Below are 14,620 nucleotides of genomic sequence, written 5' to 3' on the forward strand. Positions count from 1 at the left end.
TCTCTCTCTCTCTCTCTCTCTCTCTCTCTCTCTCTCTCTCTCTCTACCATTCAATAGAGCAAAATCTTAGCTTTAAATATCTTTTTTGAATTGCGATATAATGATTTTTAAAGGAGTTATGAGCAATCAAAGTCAAAATGCTTCTTTTATTTAAGTGAGTAACTCACCGCGATAACTCAGTAACAAAATATATTTCAGGAACAATTAAAAAAAAAAACGATTTTGTAGAAAAAATTTTAAATTTTTACGATAGAAAGTTGAAAATTTTTTTATCATGTGACAGGCCCACAAAATGAGAAGAAAATTTTATCCAACTCATAGTATTTTTTATAAAATTTTATAAAAATTACCAAACTCATAAAAACTCAAAGGCATAGCCTTTCGAAAATAAAGGTTCTAAGCCTTTATTAAATACCTCTTTTTAAATTAAATTTTGTTCGTTTATAACGAAGTTAGCTACTTAAATTTTGAAGTTTGTTAAAGTGAATATTTAAAATAAGTTTGTTCGGTTCTCTTTACATACACATCTAGTTACCTTTACTTTTATTGTGCCTCTTAAGGGATGGTACTACTACATTCTATTAAGTTATTTTGTGTTCGCAAAAAAAAAGGTTGGTACTTCCTATTATTATTGTATGTTGCGTTTTATTCTCTCTCTGCAAGTATCTCTTATTGTAAGCATATAATAAAGAAGAGAGTTTCTTTTTCATAAACATATTGATGTTTCTTTTACACCTTGGATTAACATCACATGTAGCACCATAAACTTTTGTTCTGATCCAATATTTCACAAAATATATTATAAAATATTATACAAAATATTAGACTTCATAGATATATTTTAATCTAGATATTTTACCAACTTGTCAGTTAATCTTAAATGTTTTAATAAAAACATCGAAGAAAGCAACAATATTTTCAAATTATATGAAAGAAATATAAATGCACGCACGCACACACGCACACACACATGTGCATATGTACACATACATAATGACGTACCGACCAGTCAAACTTCATACAGTTCATATTGGGTAGAATTTCAATCATAATTTGAGCTAATGACAGCGGTATCTTAAATTTAGAATAAAACTCAGCGGAAAATTATTTGATTATCAATTTTGCATTTTCTCACTTTGTCATCCACCATTTTGAAAATAATGGCCCAGTACAATTCTCATTTAAATATTCTTAAAGTAGATATTTCAAACTTCATTTTGCATTTTTAAATATATTTTTATCTTTATTATTTACTAAGTTATGATCATTTGAAATTTGATAAAATTTTCTCAAATTTTTAGTGTACCGCTTTTTTTGGAAGTGTGTATAATGAGAAAAAAAAATTTAAACTAGACTCTCGAGAACCGAATTTTATTCATTGTCCCTTGATTTCAATTAGTGCATTGAGATAAAATCTTGTATGAGAATATGCTTTATCTAGATAGTTTATAATGGTCTCAATAAACAATCAAGAGTCTGTCGAGCTGCAATAATTCTTATATCGAAAATACCAGAAAATCCTGAAGAAAAATGGGCGTTATAATATCGCCGGAAACAAAAATTTTGATTATCGATCAATTAGACTACAAATTATTCGCGCGGTGAGATCGTAACGTTTGAGTTATTGAATGAATAAAATTCTCATGAGAGATCCGAACGTGAGAAAGTAACATGAAAGTACCGGAGAGGTGGTACATCGCGTTGCGATAGAATTTCATTTCGCAATAAATTTTTTAAATAGATGATCCCTGTCTTTTTTTTATTTGTATAGGTGTGTAGGTTTTTGTTACTTTTGCAAAAAATTGGCATTATATATCTTTATAAATAAGATTTAGAGTTAAAGCTAATTCAAAATTAATAAAGATAATGTGTATTAGAAATTAGATAAAGATTATTTCTATAATGCAATAAATATTTGTCTCTAAAATTTAATTGGCGAAAAGTACTTTATTTTTAAATGTTTATTACATAAAAAAACATTGAATATCTTAACAGGAAGTTTAAATCAGTCAAAGACCTTACGGGTGAAAGGAAGTGCGGAGAACTCGATATATGCTTACTATATGTATAAGAATTCTGTTGCTGAGAAGTTTCGTTATATTAAATAAAAAGCGCATGGTATCGTGCAGGCATGCATGTAAAGCTATATCAGGTATCATTACGGAGAACATTTCTGCGCGTGTTCCTTTAATGGTATCCATTCTACTGAGAACTCAATTTTCAACATATGCGGTTTGCCGGTTTTGCAACTGTCGTACTTTTACGACGCATTATCTCTACCTAAATATAAAATTTAGCGCTTTACAGTTCCATTTTTTAAATAATACAGAAATCAAACTACATAGAATTAAATAATAAAGAAATTTAGATCTATCATGTTGATTCTATTATACAATGAATCTGTAGTCCTAGTCAGTGAAGTCGACCAATCAGCGTTAGTCATACAAGTTGGCTATTGGTAAACTTCACCGATAAGACTTAGGGCTACCAACTCATTGTAGAATTAGCATAAAAGATAACGTGTCTCTAAATTACTGACTGGAGGCACAAGATTAAAAAATTTGCATTTTTAGCAACTTTGTTGAAGGATATTATCTTTTACGACAGAAATTTGAGATCTGATCATAAATTCTCGTTTCAAAGAGAAGACAAAGCAAACTCTGTATAAAGTGTGACATTCCTTAACCTTTTATCGGCAATGTGAAATTTTCACCTCTGTGAAGTTGGCACCTTATGTTTCATTTTTTGGGACATGAGATGGTAACTTCACAAATTTTCATTCTTCGTTCACTAGGATTTTCGAACTTCAGTGCACATTTCTACATTGTTCCAGACTATATAGAAATCTAAAAAAAATGTTTACATACTTGTGAAAGCTTTAATAATGAGTTTTTACTATCATAAAAGTTGAATACTTATTTTTTTGCAGATTTAAATTTGTTTATTCTCTCAGAATTTGTAATAAAAAAATTAATGTATCTTTAAAGTACAACATTGTTGGCGAAGAGTTAATCGCTCAAAAATTGTACAAAAAGGTACGTTTTAGTCAACCTCGCGAAAACTTCCGTGAAAGAGGTCAAATAATGATACGATTTACTATATATCCGTTTCTACCAATTAGATAATAGATTAACTTTAACCCTTCGTGATCACACTTCAAAAAAGCCACACGATGGTTACTCTGGATTAAAATGACTCGAACCATCTTTAAAGGACGCGTTCCACTTAACGTTCGCGAGCATCATTTCATCCTTGTTTAATATTTGAAAACAATAAGAATGAAATGATGCTCGCGAGCGTTGCGAACGTTAAATAGAACGCATCCGAAGTATTACCAAATCAATAGTATTAATTCCAATGATTTAAAAAAATTACAATATATAATTTCATCCTTTAAGAAAATGGAACAATGACGTTTTAAAAATTTAATTTTAACATTAAAAAAAATCGTAAATATGTTAAGTTCGGAAAAATGTGCATTTTTACTTAAAAAATCATAACTTTTTAAATATATAGTATATATATATATATATTTATAATATTTTTAAATGCAGTTTTAGCCTAGTACTCTTGAGATGATATATTTAAAAAAAAAATAGTATGGTTACACGTGTTTCAAAAAAGGTATTTATTTTTAAGATAGAAGATAGTTGTTTTTTAAGTGTAAAAAACATGTTAAATTCGGGTAAAAAGCTATTATTGGTTTAAGTTATTATTAATGTAAAAATTATTATTATTATTATTAAGATTGAAGACAAATATAAGTGAAAAACGTAAAATACAAAAAATACATAGAAAACGTTACTCTTCGCTATAGCAATCTCAGTACACAGAAAGAGTCTGCTCTCTAAATCTGAATCAGTAGATAATCACTGATTCAATGTCAAATATGCCGCTGTTAATTAATGAATGAAATATAGTATCTCTAATCTAGCGAACCTTGCTTCAGTATATAAGTGTAGCGTATTCAACGTATTATATTATATTATAAGATTGGAATTACAATGTGCTAGAACGTGAAAAATATCGGTATTTTAACTATATAATGCTTAAAGTTCTTTTCTTTTATAGTTGAATTTCACTTATTAGCCAATGCCAAATGTGCTGATATGATATGCTGATAATTCAGTACCAAGTATATGCCACTTCAGTAGATTATCCATTAATTCAGATTTAGAGTGTGTTTATCACACATGGGTCGTAGATACGACAGACATTCTTTCCTCATCGTTTTTTTTATCCTTACTTGAAGGACACAATCCACATCTTGTTTATTTTTACAATTTAATGCAAAAATATAAATCATAAATTTTTTAACGAAAATGACGCGTTGGTCACACTTGCTGACCCGAGAAAAAAAACGCTTTTTGCGCGAATGACTACTAGACGCATACTAACGGTCAGATTAAAAAGCTAAGCATCTCTATCAATAGTTGAAGCTTCAAACCTCCAGTCGATGGCAAGTACGCGTTCTTTCGATGCCAGGAAGGTTCTGAAATCTAGCGTGAAAGATGATGCTCGGGTCATTTTAACTCAGAAGGACCACGAAGAATTAATCTCGGTTCAATTTACTCTCTAAATTTTTTTAAAGGGAATCTTATTTTAAAGAGTGAAAATTAAGCTAGTCTTGAAATATAGAGTGGTTGAATTGTCAATCTTTAAGAGTGATATTTCACTCTTCAGAGTGAGATTAACTCTAAAAGTTTTAGAGATTACTTTTCTGGTCCTAAGAAAAAAATTAAAATATGATAATAAGTTAAACTTAAATAAGTTAAACTGAGATTAAACTTAACTCTACATTGGAAACAGGCATAAAGGGATTCTAAAAATCGAATGCTGATAGTATGGACGGAAGAGTATTGCATACCACATAATACAAAATAAACCAATCAAAATCCTTCATTTCCTTCCTTTCCATGAAATAAAAAATTCTGGTTAATCTTCTTGTGCTTTATGCATTATGCGTTATACAAAGATCTGTGCTCCGACCTTATCGTTGTTTTACTGAATGCGATATAAGCCAAGTTGTTCGGGTTGTTCCACCTTTCAATATAAACTTCAGCTCACTCTCTTATCTCTCTCATGTCCTTACTCTTTTATTCTCTTGTTTGTCCATTAGATAAATGATCACTTCGGATATAATTTATCCGAAGATGGAACAATTGGCCGTTACACACGTACGATTTACGAACATCGACATATCCTTATACGTATATAATATACATATATTGTTACATTAATACATATCGTACCTACATATATGTATAAATTTTCGCAACGTAAATTTTCGTATTGGATTAGGTATCTAATTTAATTCTAACAAGGGAAGTTTTCCAACTGTCCGGAATCGATTTGATTCTCCATGAAATATTTATGTTGTTAAACACGAAAATCTAAGAGATACATATTTTTTTATACGTGCGCTAACTCATGTTTAAGGGATGAAGCACCCCTTCGGGGGAAAAAAAAACGGTATTTCTATTTCGAGTCGAATACCGTCGGAAGTATAAAAGATGGAAAAAATTTTTTAAACAAAAGTTGTACGGTTTCAAAAGTACTTTAATGTTGTGAAGAAAAAAAATCTTTGATTTTTCGTTTAACAATTGTTAACAAAAAAATTAAAAAAAATTAAGATAAGACATTAAGAAAGATCATAAAAAAGATATCAATTTAAATAATTTTATTCGTTCTTGGCATAAATATCCATCTCACAGTCACGTATCAATGCGTATACCCACTTTAATTCTGGAAAAGAATTTTCAGATCTATAAAATATATACGAAAATGTCATAAAAATTATATGTATTTAGTCGGTAAAACAGATGACTTTAAGGATGATGCAATATATGCGTGCATATTTGAATAAAATACGCAAACACATGTTTGATCCTCGCCGTAATAACTCTATCGTCAGACAATGTAAATTCTCAGATGAGGGTTGACGATATTGGCTACAATTGGATCAATGACGGTGAATCACGATCAATTAGCGGTCGTTCGTGGGGGGTGTGGAGGCAAGAGGCGGTAAATAAAAAATATCCGTTGCGGGTTCGCGTTGCACACGGAATTTTTCTTACGCTCGATCCGGCGACAGGTATTCGCTTTCACCGCCGAGCGAAAGGGAACGCTTCGAATTATCTCCTTCGCTCGTACTCGATTTCGCTCAATGTCTATTTCTACCAATGTAGATTAATTTTAATCTCGGTTAGACTTGGTCTTCACCTTTTTCTAATTATTAGAATTAAAAAAAGGTAAGTTAAACCGAGATTAAAATTAATCACCATTAGCGAAATGCAAAACGGCAAGAAATTTACTGTAACTCTGTGTTCTGAAAAATTAGAGTAAACGCCTGTTATAGAACACATTCACTTCTTTATCAGCCGGAGCGGTCTCTGATGGCACCGTAACATATGTTACGTCGTTCGAGGTGACTACGCCACGGTACAAAGAAATGCAACGATGGGGAAAGACTTGAGTGGAATGACGATGATCATAATGATACATCCGCATTGAGGAAACTTGTTTCACGGCCGACCGCTGTGATTGAATAATTCGTGGAGATTACGCCTTTCTAAACTACGTCTCTAGCTGCATGTTGTGGATAAGGAGAATGTTCAGCTAAAGTCATAAAATAATAGAAGATGCTCTAAGTACACACGAATCGTAATTTAAAAATACAGAGGATTTTCATTGGTTTAGTTGCCCAAATCAAAAGAGTCGCCAAATACGGATACAAAAAATTCAGTCGTAATCCTAACCCTAACGTTTGTGACTTTTAACGAATATTTGTACTCACTTAAAACAATTTGTTCAATTCTACCAATTCCACTAGATATAAAATCGGTTCTTTCTGGCTAAACTTCTTGCAGTTTACCTTTTCCTTTTTCTTTTAAACGTGAAAAGGAAAAGAAGAAACATAAATCATGCAAGTTCAAATAAAAAAAAAATAGACTTTCTAGATTGTCTGAGTAAACTTCCAGATATTAGGAAGTTTGAAGCCAGCCCTACACTAAGAGAATTCAAAAAGAAGAAAAGGAAGAAGACTTTCACCGGCACCTGATATCCATCGTGGATATCAGGATTTAAATTATTTAAAAACTATTCCAAAGCTTTATATGCCAGAGTGGAGGTCACACGAAATCGCTTCACAATAGCATCTCCATTCTGCTGAGAGAAGGATAGAGACACTGGCTGCGTGCTGCGTTCAGCAGAGAAAGCAGCTTTGCAACTGTTGTAAAATCCTTCAATACGATTGGCTCTTACTTTTAATTCCTTATGGATCTAAATGTATAAACCAATCGTATTGAAGAATTTTACAACAGTTGCAAAGCTGCTTTCTCTGCTGAACACAGCCACTGTGCTAGAAATGCCTCCCCTTAGTCAGGGGAGATAAGAATACAACCCAGTGGAAATAACTGGTGTGGTCCATTATTCCCCCTGCAAATCGATTAGCAGTGAAATTATCGCTCCACGAGATGGAGTTTGAAAAAAATATTTTTTTTATAGTTTTCGATGAAACAAATTCATTTTTTTTTTTCGAGATGACCTGAGATGAACGGCATGTGAGAAATTCGTTTCAAGATATGCGAATATGATCTCGCGCAGTAAGAATTGCGAAAATTGCGCTTATTATTGCGAATCGCAAAGAGAAATGAGTCGGCAAACTGTTTCCTTTACTTTGAATGGAAGAAAATGTGGAATAAAATTATCCAAGTTGTTCGGTGGATACATCTGGATTTTCGGAGTCACTTACCTTTGCAAAGGTTATACGATGCTGTGCGATGGCCAATAGACGAATCAGGCGATGATGGCGGAAGGAATGAGACAGATTCTTGGGAACGCGACTTCTCACCGTTCTTTCTATTCATTCACCCTCTCGAACGCGATCAAACAGTCACTTGCGAGTCCATTAGCGAACTGTATGACTTTCACACCGTGATGAATTTTGCCACTGTCCGCCAGCCATCTGCTGCCAATCGCCATCGCGGAGCCACGCGGAGCTACACGTGAACCAAGAGTTGCTTTCGATTCACGAATAACTTAACTGCCAATACCTTTGATTATTCAAAGCTGCGTTCGGAAAGGTTATCCAAGTGACCCCGTGCATCGTCCTACCTTTGTTCAACATTGGGTGAACAACAAGAATAAAACGATACACGAAGGCACTCGGGCCACTCGGGTAACGTTTCCGAACGCAGTTCAATTATGGCCGTGTTCGTATCATAAGGCCTGTTTTTATTGCTGCACTTTCTGAATTGGTACACGCAGGGTACCGATCATAAAACTTTTCCCCTAGCGTGAATTGTGAAAAGTAAAAATTTTTATGTGAACTTGTGAAAAGTGAAAATGTCATCCTAGACGATTGATATTATATATGTATTAATAATTATATAATTATATAAAAATTAATATAATTTGAAGAATTGTAAGTACAATAGTTAATCTTCCAAAATTGAAATATGAAAAATAAATGGTTGAAAAACAATATAAAAATATTTTCGCGTGATGTGCTAAACGTCGAACATTATGGGCAACAAATGTTGGAAAAAATTGGACACCAACGAAAAATGCATATCTCTGATAAAAAAATAAAACATTTTTTTAGTAAGCATTACTTCCACATATAATGTGAGAAATCTATAATCTAGTAATAACTTTAAAACGTTTAATCTTGTTTTGTTTGATTTTAACAATAATACAAATGTATATACTTTGAATGGGCGATATCCATATCGGAACACTAAAAATCGATTCGAAGTAGACGAAGTTTTTAATCTTGTTAAAAAAAGAAACGATTCTTTGTAAAGGTATCGGTTTAAAATGGCACTATCTTGGTTGAAAAAATTGATTTTTCGCAAAATAGGTTAATTTGCAAACGAATTTTAGCGTATCGATACGCGCATCGCCCATTCGTACAACATAGACGTTCGAATATAGGCGGGAATTGCTGAAAAATGGCGGACCAATCAAAACTGGCTGTCTGATGTCGCGACTCTGATTAGAGGATCTCTATTCTCCGCGGCAAATACATCTCATGGGACTCCAGCATTAAGGCCGCAGCACAGACTCTTGCGTAACGCATAACGCATAGTGCATAAGCGAATCAACTAATCAGAATCTTTCCTTTCCTTCCATTCCATGGAAAAGAAGAATTTCGATTGCCTTATGCACTATGCATTATGCGTTATGCAAGAGTCTGTGCTGCGGCCATTACACCTTCATTTCTATTTCCATCATGAACAAAGTGTCAACTAGGGATGCTTCATACTTTCAGTTGCATCGATATTTTACATCGATATGCGTCGTAGACCAAAGTTTCGATACCTTAAAATATCGGTCATGAAAATATCGATGTCTCAATATCGATATCAATGCGTAAAAAAATCAATTTTTTTGCAAAATAGTGAATGGAAATCATCTTTGAGGTTATTCCAATCCGATCTTTTTATTTAAAAAATCGTTTCCTTTCATCAAAAGAGCGATTTTCAAACAATTTTTAACGTACTGAGATGCATATCGCCCATTCCTATATATTTTTCTCGTTTTGATTAATTCAACGTCGTTTCCATATCAAAACACCTATTGTAGATTCGGACTTAAGCCCATGGCACATACAAAAACGTTTTTGTATGTGCCATGGGCTTGAGCTTTGCTTACGTCTACAACTTAAGTCTCTAATGGCGAATTCGATTGGAAGAACTAGTGCGCACTGGTGCATATTGAAGCCGTTGTACACTAATTTAATTTAAGTATAAAAATGAAATGCAAATATTTCGAATTATGAAATACATATTTTACCTAATAGTACAATAAAATGTATTAAGTATTTCACGATTTAATCGATCTCTATGTTTATTTGTAAACATATCTTTACGTTATTTCGTGTACAACGGCTTTAATGTGCACCAGTGCGCACTGAGTGCGTCCAATCGAATTCGCTATAAGTAAGCGTTACCCCGGATCTACAATAAGTGTTTCAAGTCTTAAGTCGTAAGAAATTGACCAATTACAGTCTAATTCGAGGAGAATAATCGACTGTGATTCGCCCATTTCTTATGGCTTAAGGTTTAAAACCCTATTGTAGATCTGGGTTAGGCCGGAATCAGACTACGCATTGAAGATCGAAGATTGAAATTTGACCAGTGAGGACCAAAGAAATTTTAGCTCCTATTGTTTGGATTCCTATTGTTTGGAGTCAAATTTCAATCTTTCAATTGTCAATCTCAATATTCAATGCGTAGTCTGATTCCGGCCTTTCGACCGTTGCGACAATTTTTGTGCTCAGACCCTAATGCGGGGTCTACAATAAAAGTCGTAGCAGTCGTAGGGTCTTAAGTCGTAGAAAATTGACCAATCACAGTCGAATATGAGAAGAATAATCAACTGTGATTGGTCAATTTTCTACGACTTAAGACCTTATTACCGCTACGACTTCTATTGTAGACCCCGCATAAGTCTTAAGTTTTTTTTTTTTTTTGGTATGTGCCATGGCCTTAACTCGAACCTCGAAACTCAAAATCCACGTTTTCAAGATGGCTGCCAATTTGAATCAATAGGTCTGTTCGCGTTGCATGCACTTTTTGCACTCGGCAGCTTCGCTTTCTCTCTTTTCACCGTCCAAATCTATATCTATCTCATTTTAAGTGCAAAAATATTTAAGGATTTCAGGCAACGCGAACAGACCTCACAGCATCAAAAGTGTCGATACGTACGAAAAGTATCGATACGTCGACATTATCGAAACGGAAGTATCGATGAAAAATATCGATTCTGAGAATATCGATAAAGTATCAGGCATCCCTAGTGTCAACACAAGTGAACACAAGTCAAACTCAAAACACGGGAGTCGTCGGTCGAAGTTGGTTGAAGTGATGATCCGTTGAGAAATTTTTCACCGCGATTCTCTCATTCTCAAATTGCTCGTAATGTCGATCAGACCATTGTGGCCCGACCTGCGGCCGCGGGCTACTGATCCGCTGTGGTTCAACGCCGATAAACCGTGCGACGACGAGAGCGAGGTCGCCGCTCTCGAGGCGGAACATCAAGCCTGGGTAAGTGTGCGAGCATCCTCGAGCGTGAGTCCGTAACTAACGCGTGATCCGTATTTCTTTACGTTTATTTCAGAGAGATCACGTGCGGGTGCAGGGTTACGAGCACATTCCAATCGGAAAGACTGTGAGCGATGTAAGTTAATAAACTAATCTAACCCCTAATCTAATCGACTAGTATTTTGTTGTGCATTCGTATTTTGAAGATAGTTTCACGACTTGGAATTATTATCGACAGTTTTGACAATGTATTATTGGGTGCTTTCCATTTGATGACACAAGTCGACACAAGTCGACACAAGCGTCCTTCTTGACATTCAAAGAATGACAAAGATAGAACGACACTTGTGTCAACTTGTGTCATCAAATGGAAAGCACTCATTATTAATTCCTTCATTCTTGTTGTATGCTATCAAGGACATGTGTATTTATTTCTCGTCTCTCAGTATGCACATATGTAGCATTTTGATCACTCGGTAATGTTGCATCTTTATCGTCTCGTTAAGCCGGAATAGTTGTCACGTTGAAGTCAGTGATTGCATTGTACAACAAGGATTTTGTTTTATCACATGATGCAAGTGATTCTATTAGATTTCCCCCATAGAACGATAATAATTCCGTAATTGAAAATGTAGTTTTTATCAGGTTTTTAAAAAAAAACCAGGTTAAAAAGGTGACAAAACGTGTTTTTGGTTAGGATCTTTGAAGTTCTAAAAAAAATGGTACATCATAAAAATTCTGGTATTAGCTCGAACCTTAAGCTACAACAGTAAAATAAAGATAAATAAGACCATGATAAAATTCAAATGTCTTTCTGATATTTCTAAGACATACATGCTGTCTGGATGTAATTCTTATTTCTAAGGTGATAATACAGATGGCATGCACACATGCTGTAGTCGATGTGTACTCTTAAAAAAATCTGCACTACAAAAAAATTTTATCATGTTACCACAATTCAGCATGTAATTCGAGAGACTACTAATGTAATATATAAATTCACATGAAATTATTTAAAGCATTCAAGATGCAGCTTCGACCGTATAGTTATCGTGCGTATGTCGTGTTATTTATGTATCTTTGTTTTAGGATTTGAGCTTTCATTCGAGCTAATACCTGAATTTCTATGATGTTCTATTTTTTAAAAACAATTTTTAAAATGGCCAAAAACGAATTTTTTTTACTTTTTAATTTTTAACCCAATTTATCTCAAAAATCTAATATACATTTTCAATTACGGATTTATAATTTACAGGAGAAGCCTATCAGAATCACCTGCCACGTGTGTCACGAACCATGAAAAAATTTTTGAAAATGTTGCAGTGTTGTCGACTATTGATTTAAAGCACGTATAATTTTTAAGGAAATTGATTATGTAATCAGGTAGAAAATTAAGTGTCTTGTGTCTACAATGCCAGAAATTGATTCAAGATAAAAAAAAATTGACCAGTCGCATTGATTATGTAAATGAATTATTCAAATTTGATTTGTTATTCATTTTCTATCTCAGATTTGCCAGAACTGAGATCTTAAACCGATTCCCAGCGTCATGGATACAAGACTTTACAAAAGTGCGCGAATTTATTTGAATATTTATAATTTCATTGGTCAACATCTCGTGAATGTACTCACTTTTGTATGTTGTTTCTAATTAGAATCTTAGAATAGGTTTGTTTGCATTGCCTAAAATTCCCGAAAATTTTTGCAGTTAAAAGATAAATATATTTTCGGGTATTGAATAAAAAGAAAGCTAAGAGTGCAAAAAGTGTAAGTAACATGAACATACTTAATGATAAATTAGTATATATTGTGCAGCGAAAAAGGAGGAGGACGGGTAAAGGTCATCAATTTTTGCCTGTCATCCTTTATTGATTCTGCAGGCTAAAAATTATTTAAAAAAATATATACATTTCACTTCCCAACCGGGAAGTAAAATATGTATGTTTTTTTAAATATTTTTTGAGCTGCAGAATCACACGAGAAGCAATTAGTTTTTTATAAACATGAAGAGAACATGTGTGAAAATAAAGTGAGTAAATAAGCATGCAATTTTTGCCATAAAAATGGAACACATAATGACTGTTTTTAATATTTAAACTCTCAAAAACCATCCAAATATATGACATTTTGTTGTGCTAGAGTTGAAATAGAGAAGGAAACAAATGTATGAAAACTCGAAGGATGCAAGACGAGAATCAGGACATACACGCGTTTTGTATGTCATCTTCCCGTCTTCTTAAACTTTAGGCTTTTAGATTACCACGTTTATCCGTGGAATTCTAAACTTTCGGCACTTAGACTAAAAACCTAGATACTTCAAGCTCATACGCTTAAACTGTAGACAAATAAATTCCAATCCATTAATGATAATTTAATTTTCAATTTAAATGCGATTATAATTGTCCCTCAAAACTAAATCACACTTCTAAAATTTATTATTTATTTTTTCAATTTTGCATTGAACACTTAAAATGTTAAACTATTAGGCACAACCTTAATGCTGTAATCGTACCAACGATTACTGATTGGATTGCGATTGTGATTGTGATTAACGATTATTTTTCAATCAATCAGAGCAAAGCAATCGGTGACTGCTTTGGTCTGGTTGGTTGAAAACTAATCGTTAATTACAATCGCAATCCAATCGACAATTGCTAATGTGATTACAGCTTAATGTCGTGATTCATGAATATCTGAATGGATTTGATACGTTTGACATTCGAAAATGCTTAAATCAGAACTCCGATTAATATAATACGTAATGTATTCTAAATTCTAATGTATACCTAATATATTCTCTTGCATGAAAAATCTAGTTCAGAGGATCCGAGGGGGAAGAAGAGGAAGAGGAGGAGGAGGAGGGTGAGGGCGAAGAGGAAGACGAGTCGGACACTCACGAGGAAGAGGAGGAGGAGCTCGACGAGATCGACATGGAAGTCAGTTATTCTCATCATCCGCAGAGGTCTAGTCCGACGGACACGGTGACCGCTCCCGTATCTATCCGGATGGTCAATGCATCGAATTTAACTCGTTATTCTTAATGTTTTTATATCGATTCGAATGTACATATCTGTGATCGCGAGTCTCGTATAATTATTTCTAGTGAAGTAACATATTTTATTAAAATAAATTTAAATTAATTAAGTTTTGTGACTAATATAATTTTAATGCGAATTATTTATAATTCTATATAGCTCGATGGTATCAATGATGTAAACGAATAAAGGTCTATCCGTTTTCTATTTCTAACTTTCATATTTTTTTTTTTTACAACAAAACGCCGCGCTTTTTTCAGACTTAATTTTTTTATTTAGCGATGGAATCGTCGATTCCATCGTTCGGCGAGCGGTCAGCATTCCAAAATTGAAATTTTGCTGCTCTCTCGCTCGCACTTGGTTTAGGTCAAAAACCCGGTGACAGCCGTAAGCCGATGTCGTCTCTAAGCGGTGCAAATTCCATCGTGACGATGAAAATTGCACGATCAGCGAATTTGACGGCGCAAGGCGTCACAGACGTCTCTTCGCGGACCGAAGCTTCCGCTCTTTCAGGCTGGAAACAGTCGACGGATATTA

The 14,620-nt window shown here is 33.8% G+C and overlaps 2 protein-coding genes across 2 annotated transcripts in view; one reads left to right on the forward strand and one right to left on the reverse strand.

Annotated features, from left to right (window-relative positions):
* The window catches only part of Ctr1A (Copper transporter 1A), a 16,426-nt gene extending 8,430 nt beyond the window's left edge, over positions 1 to 7,996 (reverse strand). The window contains exon 1 of the mRNA XM_018461966.1: positions 7,754 to 7,996. The gene's annotated coding sequence lies outside the window, so the exon portion shown is untranslated. The remainder of the gene's footprint in view (positions 1 to 7,753) is intronic.
* A 2,820-nt stretch (positions 7,997 to 10,816) lies between these two features.
* Positions 10,817 to 14,150, forward strand: LOC108731638 (anaphase-promoting complex subunit 15). The gene is made up of 3 exons (XM_018462054.1): positions 10,817 to 11,051; positions 11,125 to 11,184; positions 13,865 to 14,150. Exons 1-3 carry the CDS (start codon positions 10,926 to 10,928, stop codon positions 14,087 to 14,089), a joined length of 411 nt encoding a protein of 136 aa, XP_018317556.1. The 5' UTR covers positions 10,817 to 10,925; the 3' UTR covers positions 14,090 to 14,150.
* Positions 14,151 to 14,620: the final 470 nt, after the last annotated feature.

This window comes from Mycetomoellerius zeteki, unplaced genomic scaffold, assembly GCF_001594055.1.
Source record: "Mycetomoellerius zeteki isolate Tzet28-1 unplaced genomic scaffold, Tzet1.0 scaffold135, whole genome shotgun sequence".
NCBI classification, from domain to species: Eukaryota; Metazoa; Arthropoda; class Insecta; order Hymenoptera; family Formicidae; genus Mycetomoellerius; species Mycetomoellerius zeteki.

Bases quoted from the DNA above. Each gene is read 5' to 3' on its own strand.
- LOC108731638 (XM_018462054.1), top strand. From the start codon at position 10,926: ATGTCGATCAGACCATTGTGGCCCGACCTGCGGCCGCGGGCTACTGAT. The intron at 11,052-11,124 runs GTAAGTGTGCGA...CGTTTATTTCAG, and splicing joins AGGCGGAACATCAAGCCTGG to AGAGATCACGTGCGGGTGCA. The intron at 11,185-13,864 runs GTAAGTTAATAA...TGAAAAATCTAG, and splicing joins TCGGAAAGACTGTGAGCGAT to TTCAGAGGATCCGAGGGGGA.